Raw genomic sequence first — 19890 nt, 5'->3', positions numbered from 1 at the left:
GGATAAAGAGGAACCAGTGGACGTAGTGTATTTAGACTTCCAAAAGGCATTTGACAAGGTGCCACACAAAAGATTATTGCTCAAGATAAAAAATCACAGGATTGGGGGTAATATTCTGGCGTGGGTGGAGGATTGGCTCTCTAACAGAAAGCAGAGAGTTGGGATAAATGGTTCGTTCTCAGACTGGCAATCAGTAACTAGTGGTGTTCCGCAGGGGTCAGTGCTGGGTCCCCAACTCTTTACAATCTATATTAACGATTTGGAGGAGGGGACCGAGTGTAACATATCAAAGTTTGCAGATGATACAAAGATGGGAGGGAAAGTAGTGAGTGAGGAGGACATAAAAAACCTGCAAAGGGACATAGACAGGCTAAGTAAGTGGGCAGAGATTTGGCAGATGGAATACAATACTGGAAAGTGTGAGGTTATGCACTTTGGCAGGAAAAATCATAGAGCAAGTTATTATCTTAATGGCAAGAAACTGGAAAGTACTGTAGTACAAAGGGATCTGGGGGTCCTGGTGCACGAAACTCAAAAAGTTAGTATGCAGGTGCAGCAAGTGATCAAGAAGGCCAATGGAATGTTGGCTTTTATTGCTAGGGGGATGGAATATAAAAACAGGGAGGTATTGCTGCAGTTGTACAAGGTATTGGTGAGACCGCACCTGGAATACTGCATACAGTTTTGGTGTCCATACTTAAGAAAAGACATACTTGCTCTCGAGTCAGTACAAAGAAGGTTCACTCGGTTAATCCCGGGGATGAGGGGGTGGTCATATGAGGAGAGGTTGAGTAGATTGGGACTCTACTCATTGGAGTTCAGAAGAATGAGAGGCGATCTTATTGAAACATATAAGATTGTGAAGGGGCTTGATCGGGTGGATGCGGTGAGGATGTTCCCAATGATGGGTGAAACTAGAACTAGGGGGCATAATCTTAGAATAAGGGGCTGCTCTTTCAAAACTGAGGAGAAACTTCTTCACTCAGAGGGTGGTAGGTTTGTGGAATTTGCTGCCCCAGAAAGCTGTGGAAGCTACATCATTAAATAAATTTAAAACAGAAATAGATAGTTTCCTAGAAGTAAAGGGAATTAAGGGTTACGGGGAGCGGGCAGGAAATTGGACATGAGTCTAGGTTCGGAATGGTCATGGCCCTGTGGGTAGTGGAGTGGGCCCAGGGGCCGTGTAGCCTGGTTCTGCTCCTACTTCTTGTGTTCTAATTCTGTGTTAGATTTCAGGAGATGGTTTTATTCCTGTTCCTGGCTGGGGTGGAGATCGCCTTTACAGAAGGTAAGTTCTGTAGAAAATATAGGGACAGAGTGATCTCCTGGACGAGTTTCGATCGCCTAGATGGGTCGGAGAGGAATTTCCCAGATTTTTTCTCCCAAATTGGCGATTGGGTTTTTTACCTGGTTTTTCGCCTCTCCCGGGAGATGACATGGGTTTGGGTGGATGGAGAGTGATAGAAGATTTGAGGTTAGGATCAGATCAGCCATGATCTTATTGAATGGTGTAGCAGGCTCGAGAGGCCGATTGGCCTACTCCTGCTCCTATTTCTTATGTTCTTATGTAACATGTCGCAAGTACATCAGCATCTGAGAGAGGAAAGGCAGGTTAACATTTTGTGCAAGCCTCATCATAACTGAAGGGTCCCTCCTGAAACTTTTACTTTTCTCTTTCAGACGCCGACATTCTTCTGTGTATTTCTATGGTTTTCTCCGTTTCTGTCAGATTTCCAGCATTCATAGTTTTCTTTTCTTTAACCTCAACATTCTTCCTGGTCCCAGAGGCCAATGGCAATTTCTTGATAGCCGGACACACAGTAGTACCCGGACAGTACTGGATCATTTGATTTCTGATACCATCCAGCACCAAGAACACGGATCCATGCTGTTACTGTGGAGCTGCCTGCTCACTGGCCTATCACTGAGGTTAACCAAGGCAACTGGTCTTTCCAGGATTTCAGAGCTGAATTGGCTTCTCCACAACAATATAACTTAACCCCAGTTCAGGCACACAACCCCTAACAATACACCTTAACTTCAACTCAGGTTGACTATCCCAACAATGTATCTGAACTCCAACTCAAGGCACACTGTCCCAACATTTTGGGGTGTGATAGAAACTTGAACTAATACCAGAGAACGCAAGTTCAAATCCTACCATGACAGTCTGAGAATTTGAACTCAGATTAAACGAATCTGGAAATAAAAAGCTGGTAACAGTAAAAGTGACCATGAAGAGTGTCGTTAAAAACCCAACTGGTTCACTAATGTCTCTTAGGGAAGGAATCCTGCCATCCTTACCCAGTCTGGCCTATATGTGACTCCAGTGCCACAGAAACATGGTTTACTCCTAACTACCATCTGAATTGGCTGAGCAAGCCACTTAGTTGTATCAAGTGGTTCAAGAAGACGGCCCACCAACACCTTCACAGGGCAACTAGGGATGGGCATCAAATGCAGGCCTAGCCAGCGACACTCACAACCTGAATGATTTTGTTTTAAACCCCCAGCTCAAGCCCATTCATTCTACACCAGGTGGTGCTGTTGCCCATGAGGCAGCAAGAAAGGTGACTTCCATGCTATAGAATAGACTGGATTCAAACTCAGGACTAGGAAATGGCAGGCCACTGTTCTAACCACTTGTGTTACCCAGCCTGTTAATGCACTCTTTAATCAGACTCACTTAGATGGTCTTACCTTCAAAGAGCAGCGTGAGGGTGTCAGCGAAGGTAACAGCTGCCCTGCGATCGCTCATCTCAGTGCTCAGTGCCAGCTGAAGGTTTTCTTCAGCTTTGTTTGCAATCTTCAGTAACAGAAAACAGATCAGACTGGCACCAAAGATTCAACTAAAGCACATGTACACCCAAAGTAAGCTCCCTCAGTAACCCCCTCCCCTCTCCCTCTAGTGCAGCTGTTCCAATTACAGACACAACAGACTCTTACTATAACACGTCATGAGAAAGAAAGACTTGCACTTATAGAACGTCTTTCATGACCTTAGCACGCCCCAAAGCACTTTACAGCCAATTAAGTACTTTTTGAAGTGTAGTCACTGTTGTAATGTAGGAAACGTGGCAGCCAATTTGCGCACAGCAAACTCCCACAAACAGCAATGAGATAAATAACCAGATAATCTGTTTTTCTAGTAATATTGGTTGAGGGTTAAATATTGTCCAGGACACCGGTGAGAACGCCCCTGCTCTTCTTTGAATAGTGCCATGGGATCTTTTACGTCCACCTGAAAGAACAGACAGTTTAACGTCTCATCCAAAAGACGGCACCTCCAACAGTGCAGCACTCCCTCAGTACTGCACTGGAGTGTCAGCCTAGCTTTTGTGCTCAAATTTCTGGAGTGGGACCCACAACCTTCTGACTAAAGCGAGACTGATACCAACTGAGCCACAGCTAGCAAGGAAGGATGTAGTGCAAGTATCATATGCAAAAGGGTCTTTTGTTAATTTTTTAAAAATAAATAAACTGCTTCCAATCCATTACTTTCTCTTTAGAATTTAAGTTCTTACAGAACAGTAAAGCAAATGTTTCTCTCGTGGAGGCATAAATAATTGCCCAGGCGACTGGCCAAATCGGCTCACAGCACTTTACCCAATGAATTACTTTTTGCAGTGCACCATTGTTATATAGGCAATTGCGGCCATTCTGAGCCAACAAGACCCTATAAGCAGCGATGGAATGAACAACCAGTTGACTTTTGTTTTTTACTTTACTGGTTGAGGAAGGAGTGTTGGGCAGGACACCAGGAGCACTCCCTGCTCACCTCTGAATGGTGCCATGGGATCTTTAGCATCTGCCTATTGACTTAAAGTCTCATCTCTCAAGCATTGTAATTGAGCATCAGCCTGGATTATGGAACTTGGACCGACAAACCTTCTGAGCCAGTGGCAGTAGTGTTGCTAACTAAGCCAAGCTGACATGGGGTCGGGGCGGGGGGGGGCGGGGCGGGCGGTGAATTTGGTCTTGGGCAGTGGCACAAAATGGGCTCTTAGCGAATCGGCAGCCCAATTTATACCTCGCCGGATTTACACCGCGCCCGAATTACACTGCGCCCGATTTTCTCTTCCATTGAATTCAGCAGGCTGCCGAGTCGCTGTGAGCCTGGTTCGAACGACTGGTGAAGACCAACTTCAACCCAGGGTTTTAAAAGCCTGGAGATTGTGGGGAGACGGATGATAGGTAAAGAGTTCCACAGTTTTCCACTAGCAAAGAGCATGTTGGAGCAGGAGACAGGGTGATGAGTCTTGATTTTGGCACAGGAAGAAACAGAGAAGAGGGCGGCGCCCTCGCGCCACGGGGGGGGCGGCGCCCTCGCGCCACGGTGGGGGCGGCGCCCTCGCGCCACGGTGGGGGCGGCGCCCTCATGACATGGGACACGACGTCAAATGTAGATGTTGATGTAAATGCTCAACTGAAAAAGAAAATCAATCCCGATACCATAAATGGAACAGAAAGACCACCCTTCTGCACTCCTGGTTCCCTTACCTGTTTACAAAGATACTCGGAGAACTTGCTCAGCCCTTCCTCGTGTAATCCCAGCAACGGGAAGATCTTGAAGAAGCGCTCCACCTGTGGCAGGTCGCCTTCTGTGATGGCTACATCAAACTTCTCAGCAACAATTACTCTTAACCGCTGCTCCGCCTCTTGCAAAAGGTTTAGATTTGCATCAATGATATTGGCTGTTGGGAGATTTAGCTACAATTACTTGAGGAAGGGCCTCTGATGCCTATTTCACATTTATTCAATCATTCCCATTAAAAAATAAAAGCTCCCCAGCTGTGTGCTCAAATTTAATTAAACAGGACTTGCCACTGACAGCAATGAGTCTACCATGTTCATCAATCAAGAAGATCTGTGAGTTACGTGACATGTTGTCGTTCTAATGCTTAACGCTCATTAAGGTTACCTTTCTTGAGTTATCACTCTCAAAATAGCCGTGTAAGAAGTGATAGGAATGGAACTAAACTTCTGGAGACTGCACTCAGATGACTTAGAGGTTAAATGGCGTGGTACTTCGCCATACAGACCAGGACCCGAGTTTGATCCCTGGTCAGTGCTGAAAATGTTACCCTGGCTGCGACCAGTTTAACAGTGTTGTCACTTGACTTATTTAGTGCACTGGTACCAATATATCGCAGGAAAAATTGCAATTACGCCGATATGTCTTTGTCTTATGCAAATCACTATTTGTGCGACAGTCTTAATCTGCTCACACCAATGTGACTGATCAACAATCCTACTGTTACATAACTCAAAATGCTTTCTCCAGGCATAGTCCGAGTTCAGGATGAAATTTATCATCGTACTACAACTCAAGCAGATACAGTACAAACACGTCAGCCACCCATATTATACTTTAAATCTTGGCAACAATACTGGGTAGGTAACCTGCTTCCAGGCCTCTCCCTATGCTGCTCTTGCTGAGACGAGCTCTGTGCTTGGCCATAATATCACACGTAGCGTTAACTAGTGCAATAGTCAACCTGCACCTGCAGCACAATCTCAGGGTGCGTACTGAGCGGGTCCCTGACACATTTTTGTTTCTACGCATCATAAACAAATGGAAATTATGTCTTGTTACCTCACATGTACACTTGGAGCAAACTAAAAACTGCAGCGTGGCTCAGCTCTCTTCATGCATATTCACTGCTGATTGAGCACTGTGTTTGCCTGCTGGATTTATCAAGAAATGGAAGAGGTTCACCTTGATTCTACAAGACTTTGGGAATATGCAACATAGAAGCTGTTATGTTCTTGGACTGTCACCTCATATTTTCTGCATTTCAGCACCAAAGTCCATTTCCATAAGCAAGCCCTTGCTCCCTTCAAGCCAGAGAGTGCCTTTACCTTTACCTGCCTGGTATCTATGCAACTGTGGGCCCAACATTAGGAGATGGATTTCATGTAAAAAGTGTGTGTGTGGTGGGGGGTAGGGGGAGGAGATTTAAATCCAATCAGTTTGAGCAGGATTCTAACCTAGATTGTAGAGGTGAAAGGCCTACCCCATTGCAGTCTCAGAACTGGCAGTTTACGCGAGTCAATATTTTGAAGTCCTCACCTTCCTTGCCCTGTCTGCTGAGCTCGATTACGGATTTGTCGAGCGACAGGTAGCGATGGATGTGTGCTGCCGCCTGCTCATAATCTTCATTGCGCAGAGCTGTCTGCACTCCGTCAGTGCAGAATTTCAGATCCAAGATGTCGTCTGCTCGCTGAATGGCCTGGTAAATCCGATTCTGCAAGGCACGGATAAGACCACAATTACCAGACTGCGTCTATTGCCCCTCTTTCTCCTCAGGTGCTCATCAGCTCTGAATCATACACCATCCCCCTGACCCAAAAGGCAGACAGGCAAGCTCACTCCCTGGGCCTCTACCAACGCTATGATTGAGTCTGCAACCTGCGATACAGCAAAGATGCTTGCTCTTAATGTGATTCAGAACTTCATATTCCCCTTTTTTTTTTACATTCTTTTTAAACTAATAAGATAGTTCCTGTGAATTCTCAGTAGCTAGAAGCATGGCCTGGTGTGGTACTGGGCTGCACAGATCAGGAAGGCAGCAGGTGGATTCCCAGTATGTGGATCTCAGCTGGGTGGGGGCGGGGGAGCAGCAGAGGTGCTGCAATTTGCCTCAACACTCCCGCGCAAGGGAAGGCACTGAAGGAAACCAGCCAGAGTTCTCACTCCTAATCGGCATCCCGAACGGAAAGTGCATGTATGTGGGTGTCGGGTACGGTCAACATTGATGCTACCCCAGGAGCAAACAGTCTAAGAGCATTCATATCAGAGCTCATGCACGAAGAATGGGCACTTGAAGGCTGTCAGTGCCCATGGAACGGTATCCCGGGAAGATTCAATGTCATCAGGGGGAGTAATAAATTATCAAAGTATTTGTGTCAGAACAAGATTATATTATAATAAAAATCATTAGATTCAATTCCCAAAATGTCAAATGGATGCATGAGCTAATTCTTGGTGTGAGCCTTGATGGGTTTTCCTGCACAATAATATTTTTAAACTTATATTCTCCCACAAGAACAGCAATCTATAGCAAGGTCCATTATACAGTGCTCCTTTTGCAATCCCTTATTAAAAGCAATGGAAGGGTAAAATCTTACGAACAAGGCCACTGACTTCTGGTTTTCAGCAAACCCAATTTCCAAAAGAGCTGTAAAAATTTGTAATTAAAAGCAGAATTTGACAGATTCAGTCAGTGCAAACAAATGGCCCCGTTCACACACACTGCGTTTAAAAGGCTTCATGCTCCTGCAGGTCACTCGCTCAGGTTTGTAAACTCCGTAGTAATTAACTCAATGTTCAGCACTGTGCTGAATGGTACAGTCCACACCGCTTACAGCAAGTGTGTTGGTGTCAACGCGAATTGGACGGTAAAACCAAAAAGCAAAGTAACCACCATTCAGTATTTTTATAAACTCAGAAATCTCCACTTGGCGACTGGCTCTCCTAATTGTTAGCATCCAGACTCCCATCACCAAGGTAACTGCACTTTAACGAGGGGCGGACAGCTGACTGAAACTGCTTAAAGACCCAACATTGCCTGAAATCAGCAGAGCCTTTTAAATTGGCAAATACAGGATAAGTACTTGTTGAAATAAAGCGAGAAAATGCTGGAAATACTCAGCAGCTCAGGCAGCATCTGTGGAAACACAGTTAACGTTTCAGGACGATGACCTTTCGTCAGAACTGGAAAAAGTTACAGATGTAACAGGTTTTAAGCAAGTACAGAGGCTGGGAAAGGGGGTATTGGGAATGGGACAAGTAAAGAAACAAAAGTTCTAGACCCATCTCCTTTCACCCTGCACCATTCTGTCATTTAATCTCTACTGCCCTTCCCTTTTGTTCTTTCCTCCCCTCCCTCTGTACTTGCTTAAAACCTGTTACATGTCTAACTTTTTCCAGTTCTGACAAAGGGTCACCGACCTGAAATGTTAACTTTGTTTCTCTCACCACAGATGCTGCCTGACCTGCTGAGTATTTCCAGCATTTTCTATTTTTATAACAGTAAGACTTATTTCAGGTTGAATAATACACAGCAGTAAGACACGGCAAGATCGTGAGTTCAATAGTTACATAGTATTTACAGCACAGAAACAGGCCATTCAGCCCAACTGGTCTGTGCCAGTGGTTCTGCTCCACGCAAGCCTCCTCCCACCCTACTTCATTTCACCCTATCAACGTGTCCTTCTATTGGTTTCTCCCTGACATACTTATCTAGCTTCCCCTTAACTGCATCTATGCTATTCACCTCCATCACTCCATGTGGCAGCAAGAGCCACATTCTAACCACTCTCTGGGTAAAGAACAATAATTAATAAATAATAATTAGTTAAAAACCCCCAAAAAATCCATAAGGAAATAAAATACAATTTTTGGGGGTATATTTCTTGCCGTTTGATACATGACAGTATTTTGTCAACGCTTAAGATCCAACTTTGCACATGGGCGACGAGGACTTCCCAACCCACCGACCCAGTTTAGATCTTTAGCCACAACTAAAGCCTGTGGAAGCATTCCTTAGACTTGAACAGTCCAATACGCTTCTGAGGTCATACTTACCAAACATCCCTGATTCACAACTCAAGGATAGGGAAATTACACGTCATTCAGGTCTCGCATACCTGCTTATCTTCTGACCATATGATAAGTACATAGACCAAAGCCGCTGTAGCCTGACCAATTTCAAATCAATCAACCTGGCCTGGTCCCATGGACAATTCATCTCAATGTTGAAATTGAGTATGGAAAGACAGCTTCCATATTAAACGTGGCTATTTCAGAAATGTAGGAGATAAAATACATAAATCTATCCTTCTCAAAAAATTCAATCTACATTCCTGTACCTGATCACTATCCAGTAACTCTTGCTTGAAATTGTGCAAATGTAAATGGCTGTGATATCCTTCATGGTTGAATATTCTCCTGACATTCACGGTCTAGACTCGCGCATATTAATGGGCAATTGGCCGAGGTCTCAGGAGTGCCCAATGCCCATGGTGCCATGAGCCAACGCCTTCAGGAGAGAAGGGCAGAAAACTGGGATAAATGGGCCCAGGTGTGAACCTACAACTGATGCTCCAGGAAGCAGAACTTCTACTGCATCTACTGGCCAATATGGCAGGTTTAACATGGAGTTGACTGTTTCAGAAATTGGGTCTGTCAGACAACGACAAAAAACTTCCCAAAAACTGACGTTGTCCCTTTACCATTTATGGATGTAACAACCATACTCTACACAGTAGCTGCACTTGCGTTAAAAAGCAATTGCTGTACCTTGGCCAGGTCAAGCTGCCGAACCTTGCCGCTTACGTTTTCAGCCAGGTTGCATGTAAACGTGATCATCCCTGCAAGCTGTTTGGCATCCCCCTCGATTAGCTGCAAGTTTGGACTGGGGAAGAAAGCAATAAGGGACCATGAGAAAGGAACGATCCAAGTACCATGAAGTGGATACACAATGGAGGACAAAAAGAAAATACTGCAGATGCTGGAAATCTGAAATAAAAACAGAAAATGCTGGAGAAACTCAGCAGGTCAGGCAGCATTTGTGGAGAGAGAAACAGAGTTAACATTTCAGGTTGACCACCTTTCGTCAGAACTGTCAAAAAGCAGGAAATGGAACAGATATTTAAGCAAGTGTAGTGGCTGGGAAATGGGGGAGGGGATGAAAGAACAAAAGGATAGGATAGCCTGTGATAGGATAGAAGGCAAGAGAGATTAAGAGACATTGAGAGGCAATAAGAGATATTCAAGGCAAAAGGAGATGGTAATGGGACAGGTTAAAAAACAAAGGATGGCTCTAGATGAAGTGTAAATTGCATTGGCAGAATGGAAGACAGCTGCCATGTGGAAGAGAAGAACAGAACAAAAGGGTGGATAAAAAAAATATATATGATAGGGGCCGGGGTTATGATCTGAAATTGTTGAACTCTATGTTGAGTCCAGAAGTGCCAAATAGAAAGACGAGGTGCTGTTCCTCAAGCTTACGCTGAGCTTACGTGGAACAATGCAAGAGGCCGACGACGGTGAGATCCAAGTGGGAGTGGAGCGGTGAATTAAAGTGACAGGTGACCGGAAGCTCGGGGTCCCCCTTACAGACTGAATGGAGGACATTAGAATACTCCATAATAAATACAGAAAATGCTGGAAACACAGCAGGTCAGATAGCAGCAGTAAAGAGAAAGGACATGTTAATGTTTCAGCTGTATACCCTTCAAAAAAACTGAAAATTAAAAGATCAAAAAGCAGTTTAGTAAGTTTTTTTTTACAATGGACTGAGAAACACTCACATAACATCAGGTTCCTCTCCTGTTTAATGCCAAAGTTAAACATATATAAATCAATTAGTATAAAATTTGAAATAAAAACAGAAAATGCTGGAAATACGCAGCAGGTAGGCAGCACCTGTAGAGAGAGAAACAGAGTCAACGTTTCAGATCGATGACCTTTCATCCGATAAAATTTATTGGATTCATATAGTGTGTGTGTGAATTTTGTGATCAAAGGAATGTCACCACCGGGGAATGGAATACATTGCACTTCAGAAACCCAGTGTCGGCATCAAGCTGTCTGTCCTCCAGGGCAGCCAACTGAAATTCTACCAGCTCCTCACAAACATGCACCAACGCTGTTTGCTGCGATGACACACTGTCTCAAATCGCCAAACACAGATTGCTGAAGTTTCCTGAAAGCCATTGTGCTGTGCTTTATAGGTTTCCCCATTTGCAGAATTGTCACAAGGATTCAGTAAAGTGTAAACATAGAAACATAGAAGATAGGAGCAGGAGTAGGCCAATCGGCCTCTCGAGCCTGTTCCGCCATTCAATGAGATCATGGCTGATCATCCAAATTCAGTACCCTGTCCCTGCTTTCTCCCCATACCCCTTGATCCCTTTAGCCTTAAGAAATATATCCAACTCCTTCTTGAATATTAATGAATTGGCCTCTACTGCCTTCTGTGGTAGAGAATTCCACAGGTTCACCACTCTCTGGGTGAAGAAATTCCTCCTCATTTCTGTCCTAAATGGCTTACCCCTTATCCTTAGACTGTGACCCCTGGTTCTGGACTCCCCGACCATCGGGAACATCCTTCCTGCATCTAGTCTGTCCAGTCCTGTCAGAATTTTACAAGTTTCAATGAGAGCCCCTCTCATTCTTCTAAACTCCAGCGAGTATAAGCCCAATCGACCCAATCTCTCCTCATACGTCATTCCTGCCATCCCAGGTATCAGCCTGGCGAATCTTCGCTGAACTCCTTTCATGGCAAGAACATCCTTCCTCAGATAAGGCGACCAAAACTGCACACAATACTCAAGATGTGGTCTCACCAAGGCCCTGTACAACTGCAGCAAGACATCCTTGTTCCTGTACTCAAACCCTCTCGCTACAAAGGCCAACATACCATTTGCCTTCTTAACCGCCTGCTGCACCTGCATGCTTACCTTCAGCGACTGGTGCACAAGGACACCCAGGTCTTGTTGCACTTCCCCTTCTCCCAATCTATTGCCATTCACATAATAATCTGCCTTCCTGTTTTTGCCACCAAAGTGGATAACCTCGCATTTATCCACGTTATATTGCATCTGCCATGCTTCTGCCCAATCACCCAACCTGTCCAAATCATACTGGAGTTTCTCGGCATCCTCCTCACAGCACACGCGCCCACCCAGCTTTGTGTCATCTGCAAACTTGGAGATATTACATCCAGTTCCCTTGTCTAGATCATTAATATATATTGTGAATAGCTGGGGTCCAAGGACCGATCCCTGCGGTACCCCACTAGTCACTGCCTGTCACTCGGAAAAAGACCCGTTTATTCCAACTCTTTGCTTTCTGTCTGCCAACCAGTTCTCTATCCAAGTCAATACCTTGTCCCCAATCCCATGTGCCTTAACTTTACACGCTAATCTCTTATGCGGGACCTTATCGAAAGCCTTCTGAAAGTCTAAATACACCACATCCACTGGTTCTCCCTTATCTATTTTACCAGTTACATCCTCAAAAAATTCCAGTAGATTAGTCGAGCATGATTTACCTTTTGTAAATCCATGTTGACTTTGTCCGATCCTGTCACTGTTTTCCAAGTGCTCTGCTATTACATCTTTTATAATGGACTCTAGCATTTTCCCCACTACCGATGTCAGGCTTACCGATCTGTAATTCCCGGTTTTCTCACTAGCACCTTTTTTGAATAGTGGGGTAACATTAGCTACCCGCCAATCCATGGGTACTGTTCCAGATTCCATCGAATGTTGGAAGATGATCAGCAATGCATCGACTATTTCTAGGACCACTTCCTTAAGTACCCTAGGATGTAGATTATCAGGTACTGGGGATTTACCGGCCTTCAATCCCATCAATTTTCCTAACACCATTTCCTTAGAAATACTGATTTCTTTCAGTTCCTCCCTTTCATCAGACCTTATGTTCCCGACATCTTTGGGAGGTTATTTGTGTCCTCCTTTGTGAAGACAGAACCAAAATATGTATTTAATTGGTCTGTCATTTCTTTGTTCCCCATTATAAATTCCCCTGATTCTGACTGCAAGGGACCTACGCTTGACTTCACCAATCTTTTTCTCTTCACATATCTATAAAAGCTTTTAGTCAGTTTTTATGTTCCCTGCAAGCTTACTCTCATATTCTATTTTCCCCTTCTTAATTAATCCCTTTGTCCTCCTTTGTTGAATCCTAAACTGCTCCCAATCCTCAGGTTTTACTGCTTTTTCTGGCCAATTTATATGTCCTGTCCTTGGATCTTATGCTATCCCTAATTTCCCTTGTTAGCCACAGTTGAGTCACCTTTTTTGTTTTATTTTTATGCCAAACTGGGATGAACAAATTCTGTCGTTCATCCATGCAGTCTTTGAATGTTTGCCATTGCCAATCCACCGTCAACCCTTTGAGTGACATTCCCCAATCAATTCTACCCAACTCGCGCTCCATACCATCGTAGTTTCCTTTATTTAAATTCAGGACCCTAGTCTCTGAGTCAACTGCTTCATTCTCCATCTTAATGAAGAATTCTATTATATTATGATCGCTCTGACCCAAGGGGCCTCGTACAACAAGATTACTAATTAATCCTTTCTCATTACATAATACCCAGTCTAAAATGGCCTGATCTCTGGTTGGTTCCTCGACATATTGGTCCAGGAAACCATCCCGTAAACACTCCAGGAATTCCTCCTCCACAGTATTGTTACTAATTTGGTTAGCCCAATCTATATGTAGATTAAAGTCACCCATGATGTCTGCTGTGCCCTTATTGCACGCTTCTCTAATTTCCCTTTTAATGCCATCCCCAACCTCCGCATTACTGTTTGGAGGTCTATATACCACTCCCACTAATGTTTTCTGCCCCTTGGTATTTCTCAGTTCTACCCATACAGATTCCACATCATCAGAGCTAATATCCTTCCTTACAATTGTGTTAATCCCTTCTTTAACCAGCAATGCTACCCCACCTCCCTTTCCTTTTTGCCTCTCTTTCCTGAATATTGAATACCCCTGGATGTTGAGTTCCCAGCCTTGGCCACCCTGGAGCCATGTTTCCGTAATCCCAATCAAATCATATTCGTTTACCTCTATTTGCGCAGCTAATTCATCCACCTTATTACGAATGCTCCTCGCATTAAGACACAAAGCCTTCAGACTTGTTTTTTAAACGCTCTTAGACCTATTAGAATTATTATTTACTGTGGCCATGTTTGATTTAAACCGTTGATTTCTCTGACTGCCACTTTTGTTTTTCGTCTTCCTATCTTTTGCTTTTATCCTTGTTTCCCTTTCCTCTGTCTCCCTGCTCACGTTCCCAAACCCCTGCCATTTTAGTTTAAACCCTCCCCCAGAGCACTAGCAAACACTCCCCCTAGAACATCGGTCCCAGCCCTGTCCAGGTGCAAACCGTCCGGTTTGTACTGGTCCCACCTCCCCAGAACCGGTTCCAATGTCCCAGGAATTTGAATCCCTCCCCCTTGCACCATTCCTCTAGCCACGTATTCATCTGAAATATCCTTCTATTTCTACTCTGACTAGCACGTGGCACTGGTAGCAATCCTGAGATTACTACCTTTGAGGTCCTGTTTTTTAAATTTACCTCCTAACTCCCTATATTCAGTTTTTAGAACCTCATCCCGTTTTTTACCTATATCGTTGGTACCTATATGCACCACGACAACTGGCTGTTCACCCTCCCCTTCCAAGATGTTCTGCAGCCGCTCGGAGACATCCTTGACCCTTGCACCAGGGAGGCAACACACCATCCTGGAGTCGCGTTTGCGGCCGCACAAACGCCTATCTATTCCCCTTACAATAGAATCCTCTATTACTATAGCTCTACCCCTCTTTTTTCCTCCCGTCCTGTGCAGCAGAGCCACCCCTGGTGCCAGGAAGTTGGCTGCTGCTGCCTTCCTCTGATAAGCCATCCCCCTCAACAATATTCAAAGTGGTATATCTGTTTGAGAGGGGGATGTCCACAGGGGACTCCTGCACTGCCTGCCTGTGCCTACTACTCTGTCTGTTGGTCACCCCTTCCCTTTCTGCCTGTCCAACCTTTGCCTGCGGTGTGACCAACTGATTAAACGTGATATCCACGACGTCCTCAGCATCGCGAATGGTCCAGTATGTATCCAATCGCAGCTCCAGCGCCGCAATGCGGTCTGCCAGTAGCTGCAGCTGGACACACTTCCTGCACACATGGTTGTCAGGGACACAGGAAGTGTCCCTCAGTTCCCACATAGCGCAGGAGGAGCATACCACGGGGCCGAGCTCGCCTGCCATGACTTACCATTTAATTAATTCCAATTAAATTAAATCAAATCAATCCCACCAATTACACTACAGTTAAATGATATAATTAAGGGCCCTGGTTTGCCAACAGTCCCCGCTACACTACAGAGACCTTAAAAACTATAAACCACAGAGTTAAAGTTTAAAGAGAGAGAAATACTCACCAACTAATCACTTACCTGCTTTCTGGTGACGTCACACTTCGATTACTTTTTACTTCTCTCCCTCCCTCTGAGCTCGGAGATTGGAGATTAGTAAACCTACCTGGTCTCTGCCGCTGCTTTTATACCTCGCCGCCGAGTCTCGCGTAGGGCCGCCGCTCTGAGGCCTACCTGGTCTCTGCCGCTGCTTTTATACCTCGCCGCCGAGTCTCATGCAGGTCCGCCGCTCTGAGGCCTACCTGGTCTCTGCTGCTGCTTTTATACCTCGCCGCCGAGTCTCCCGCAGGTCCGCCGCTCTGAGGCCTACCTTTTCTCTGCCGCTGCTTTTATACCACGCCGCCGAGTCTCGCGCGGGTCCGCCGCTCTGAGGCCTACCTGGTCTCTGCCGCTGCTTTTATACCGCGCCGCCGAGTCCCGCGCAGGTCCGCCGCTCTGAGGCCTACCTGGTCTCTGCCGCTGCGTGCAAATTAAATCTTCTATGTCTACTATTTGAACTGTGAAAAACACCCAGCAGCATATGTTTATAAGCATCTTCCATCCAGACTTGGGTTGTGTCTGTAGAGATCATTTTGAACTGTACAACACCAAGATGTTTACACTGGTGGTGGGAACAATTCAAAAGGATGAATTTACAGCGTCAGAATCATACAGCACAGTAGGAGGCCATTTGGCCCATCGTGTCTGTGCCACGAGCTATCCTATTTGTCCCACTTTACTGCTTTTTCCCCATACCCATAGCCATGCAAATTTCTCCTTTTCATATTTATACAATTCCCAGGACAATACTGCAAAGCATGCTGTTTAGAGTCATAGGGGGAAAATTTCGGATGATTTGCACCTCCCATTAGCACACTAAGAGGGCGCTAACGGGGCGCAAAGCAACTAGCGCCTGGGCGCGCGGCCGCCAATGCCTCCCATGAAATTCAGTGGGAAGTTAGCGGCGGCAGTAACTGTTAGCGCCCCGCAGCGCCGCCGGCGATGACATCATCAGCGTGCGCAGCGCCCCGCTCGCGATCTTCGGTAGCGCCCCCCGACTCACCGCCGGACGCTATGTCCGACAGGGTCAGGGGGGCCGACCTGCAGCTGGGCCTGCGCAAATTAAAGGGGAGGTGCCGGGCGGCCATTTTTGTTGCTGGCCACCTGCCCCCATTGCTGTCGTCGGCCTTCTGTGCAGCCCCCCCGCAGGGTGCCGACTGCGCTTTGTGAGCCCGGGCTCTTTTGCAAGCACTCCGATCCCTGGTGGCCCAGCTGGGCCCGGGTCCCCTCCCCTTTAATAAGGGGAGGAAGGCCTGCAGTACCGCGGCACATCGTGCCGCGATATTCATGCGCAGCGCCCCAAGAGGGAGGCGGGCCTTTTCCAGTAGCGCCCCGCCTCACTCTTGGGGCGCTACCAGTGAATTTCGAGGCTGGGGATGCTAATTTTTTTGCGGCGCTAAAAGTAGCACCCCAATGGGGCCGCAACCCAATTTTTCCCCCAGAGTCATAACGGCATAGAAGGACACCATTTGGCCCATCGAGTTCGTGCCAGTTTAGAAACAATGTGTCCCACGCAACTATTCTGCATGCAATTATTGAAATTGAGAACCTGATCAAAAAAACCTGTTCACTCTGCTTTTGACAGTAATCTATTGCATTCCAGTTCTTTAATCATTGCTTTTCCATATTGGTACCTACCCCATGCGGTGCAGAGCCACCATCTTACCGTCTAGGCTGCTCTGCTGTCCAAGGAGAGCTTCAAGTTCTGCTTCCACGTCGTTCTGCAGAAAGAGCAGAAGAAAAGAAACCAATCAGCCAGTCAGCAAACAATAGCAAAAGTACAGCGTAAACACACCTTACAGACACACCCAATGTAAACACACCTTACAGATGTGCACCTTATAAACACATCTTATCAACAGAGTGTAAACACATCTTACAGACGTGCAGCAATTACAGACATGCGCATACCTTACAGACAAAGTATTCTTTCCAATAGCACAGAAATTCACAACACTCCTCACTGGCAAAGATGCCCAGGTGCACTCTTTCACCAGAAGTTTTTTTCCCCCCTAATTTCTTCCTTTCCCAAATGCACCGAATTTTGCTGGAGTCAGTTCCACAGACAACAGCTGCTCTTCGCCCAAGTAGCCATTCCGCATTAATAAATCTAGACCGTGAGTGTCAATAAGCTGTCAAATGACCACGGTGTCACAGCAAGACCAGTCACGCTCTCACCCAACATCTACACTGAACTGCAGCATCATTAGTTAAATGAACACACAGCAGGAACTGAACTGGGGATCTGATGGAACTAATGGTGTCCTGATGGCTCAGCAAGTGTATAGAAACATAGAAGATAGGAGGAGTAGGCCATTCGGCCCCTCGAGCCTGCTCTGCCATTTAATGAGATCATGGCCGATATCCCCATATCCCTTGATCCCTTTAGCTGGTCCTAGGTTTAATTCCAGGTCTGTGGTGAGTTAGATGATTTCAGCCACTGTGACAGTTGGGCGGATACAATTAACCTCATTCTCCCGGGTTAGGGAGGGGAAGAAAAAGAAAAAAAATCAGCCATGGTTCTTGCTCCTAATCACCAGCCAGTAGCCCTTGCTGAAAAGTGCGCGTGTCTGGACATTAGATGCGCTCAGGATCAGGCTCAGTTACGATGTGGCAAAATGTGGTCAAATAGCCTGCTGGCATTCACTGTCAAACTACACGTCTGAAATAATAGCCACTTGGCTGAGATGTCACAGGAGGCTCTTGGATTTGTACCCCACAAGGAGACAACACCATCGGAAGAGGAAGGAAGAAAAGAAAATTGGAGGGGAGAAAAATATTTATATAAAATGTGTAATGGAAATGTGTGTACGTTTTTATATACACACACACTATATATATATATAAACACATTCCCAGCAGTGACAATGGAGCCCAATGAATTCACTCCATTGTTGTCAATTCTGAACTAGCCTGGTCGCTTTAATCATTTGTATCCCTTTCCAGGACAAGTCACTCTTGACATTGTCTATCCAGCACTTTCTAAATCTTCCTTGGCTTCTTGTTCCATGTAGCTCTGAATGGAGGGCCATGAAAGGTATTTCTAGCTGTTTCCATTCATGAAATGTGCCCAAACCGTATTTCTTGGAGCTTCTGTTTAAATGTTATATTGATACAAGAACATTGCTTGGACAAGAAACAACACGTATACAGAAGGTCGTGGGTTCAAGTCCCACTCCACAAACTTGAGCCTAAACTTCAGGCAGACACTCCAGTGCAGTACACAGGCAGTGCTGCACTGTCAGAGGTGCCGTCATTCGGAAGAGACATTAAACCAAGGCCTGTCTGCCCTCTCGTAACAGATCCAATGGCACTATTCGAAGAAGAGCAGGGGAGTTCTCCTCGGTGCCCTGGCTAGCATTTAACCCTCAACCAACACCTAAAACAGATAATCTGCTCATTTATTTCATTGCTGTTTGTGGGAACTTGCTGCTGCATTTCCTACATTACAACAGTGACTACATTTCATAAAATACTTAATTGGCTGTGAAGCGCTTTGGGCCTGTTGAGGTCGTGAAAGGTGCTGTGTAAATAGTCTTATATTACACATATATATGTACACATTATATACATTTATTTTCAAAGTAGCATTATCGATATATCCATAGGTAGGTTTACATGTATATATAAGCATATATAGCTGTATGTATGGCGCCAAGGTGTTCCTGTAATGGCACACCTATATAGATAGATAGAGGGGGGAGGGATGATTTGGAGTCCCGCAGATAAACACAATAACACTGTTGGTCGAAGCGATTTTAAAGCGCTGACATTTGTTATTGCGGCCAGGCCTGCCCTGTCCACCCCCACCAAACCCCGGCCTCCCCCGAGGGTGCTGCCGTACCTCCTCGCTGCACAGCTTGCTGTAGGCTTCCTGCAGCTCGGCGATCTCCGTCAGTCCCTCCAGAAACTCCATGGAAAGACTCGAGCTGCTGCTGCGGCCTCCGGGGTATGTGGAACCTGCCGCCATTTTCCCCGTCGCTGTGGCAACCACTTCCGGAGCACAACCGAGGGTCCCAGGCCGCCCGCGCTTGTCTGACAAACCCGATAAACCCGGTAACCCTGCCTGTGCACAACACCAAACCCGGTAACGCTGACTGTGCACAACACCAAACCCGGTAACGCTGACTGTGCACAACACCAAACCCGGTAACGCTGACTGTGCACAACACCAAACCCGGTAACGCTGACTGTGCACAACACCAAACCCGGTAACCCTGACTGTGCACAACACCAAACCCGGTAACCCTGACTGTGCACAACACCAAACCCGGTAACGCTGACTGTGCACAACACCAAACCCGGTAACGCTGACTGTGCACAACACCAAACCCGGTAACCCTGACTGTGCACAACACCAAACCCGGTAACCCTGACTGTGCACAACACCAAACCCGGTAACCCTGACTGTACACAACACCAAACCCGGTAACCCTGACTGTGCACAACACCAAACCCGGCCCCTGACTGTCCACAACACCAAACCGGGCCCCTGACTGTCCACAACACCAAACCCGCCCCCTGACTGTCCACAACACCAAACCGGGCCCCTGACTGTCCACAACACCAAACCCGCCCCCTGACTGTCCACAACACCAAACCCGGTAACCCTGACTGTGCACAACACCAAACCCGCCCCCGACTGTCCACAACACCAAACCCGCCCCCTGACTGTCCACAACACCAAACCCGCCCCCTGACTGTGCACAACACCAAACCCGCCCCCGACTGTCCACAACACCAAACCCGCCCCCTGACTGTCCACAACACCAAACCCGCCCCCTGACTGTCCACAACAACAAACCCGCCCCCTGACTGTGCACAACACCAAACCCAGTAACCCTGACTGTACACAACACCAAACCCGGTAACCCT

General features: G+C 46.2%; 1 protein-coding gene across 1 annotated transcript in view; it reads right to left on the bottom strand.

Moving 5' to 3' along the window:
* The window catches only part of cog4 (component of oligomeric golgi complex 4), a 60921-nt gene extending 41485 nt beyond the window's left edge, over nucleotides 1-19436 (bottom strand). The window contains exons 1-6 of the mRNA XM_085990958.1: nucleotides 18860-19436; nucleotides 16654-16736; nucleotides 9305-9419; nucleotides 6074-6248; nucleotides 4501-4694; nucleotides 2701-2806 (exon numbers count right to left, since the gene is read on the bottom strand). Coding sequence (XP_085847084.1) covers nucleotides 2701-2806; nucleotides 4501-4694; nucleotides 6074-6248; nucleotides 9305-9419; nucleotides 16654-16736; nucleotides 18860-18985 — 799 coding nt within the window. The 5' untranslated portion in view covers nucleotides 18986-19436. The remainder of the gene's footprint in view (nucleotides 1-2700; nucleotides 2807-4500; nucleotides 4695-6073; nucleotides 6249-9304; nucleotides 9420-16653; nucleotides 16737-18859) is intronic.
* Nucleotides 19437-19890: the final 454 nt, after the last annotated feature.

The sequence above is a fragment of the Somniosus microcephalus genome, chromosome 6 (assembly GCF_052327205.1).
Source record: "Somniosus microcephalus isolate GS21.2 chromosome 6, FLI_Smic_1.0, whole genome shotgun sequence".
In the NCBI taxonomy this organism is placed as follows: Eukaryota; Metazoa; Chordata; class Chondrichthyes; order Squaliformes; family Somniosidae; genus Somniosus; species Somniosus microcephalus.
Note: the sequence above shows the minus strand (reverse complement) of the source record. Positions and strands in the feature narration are given on the sequence as shown.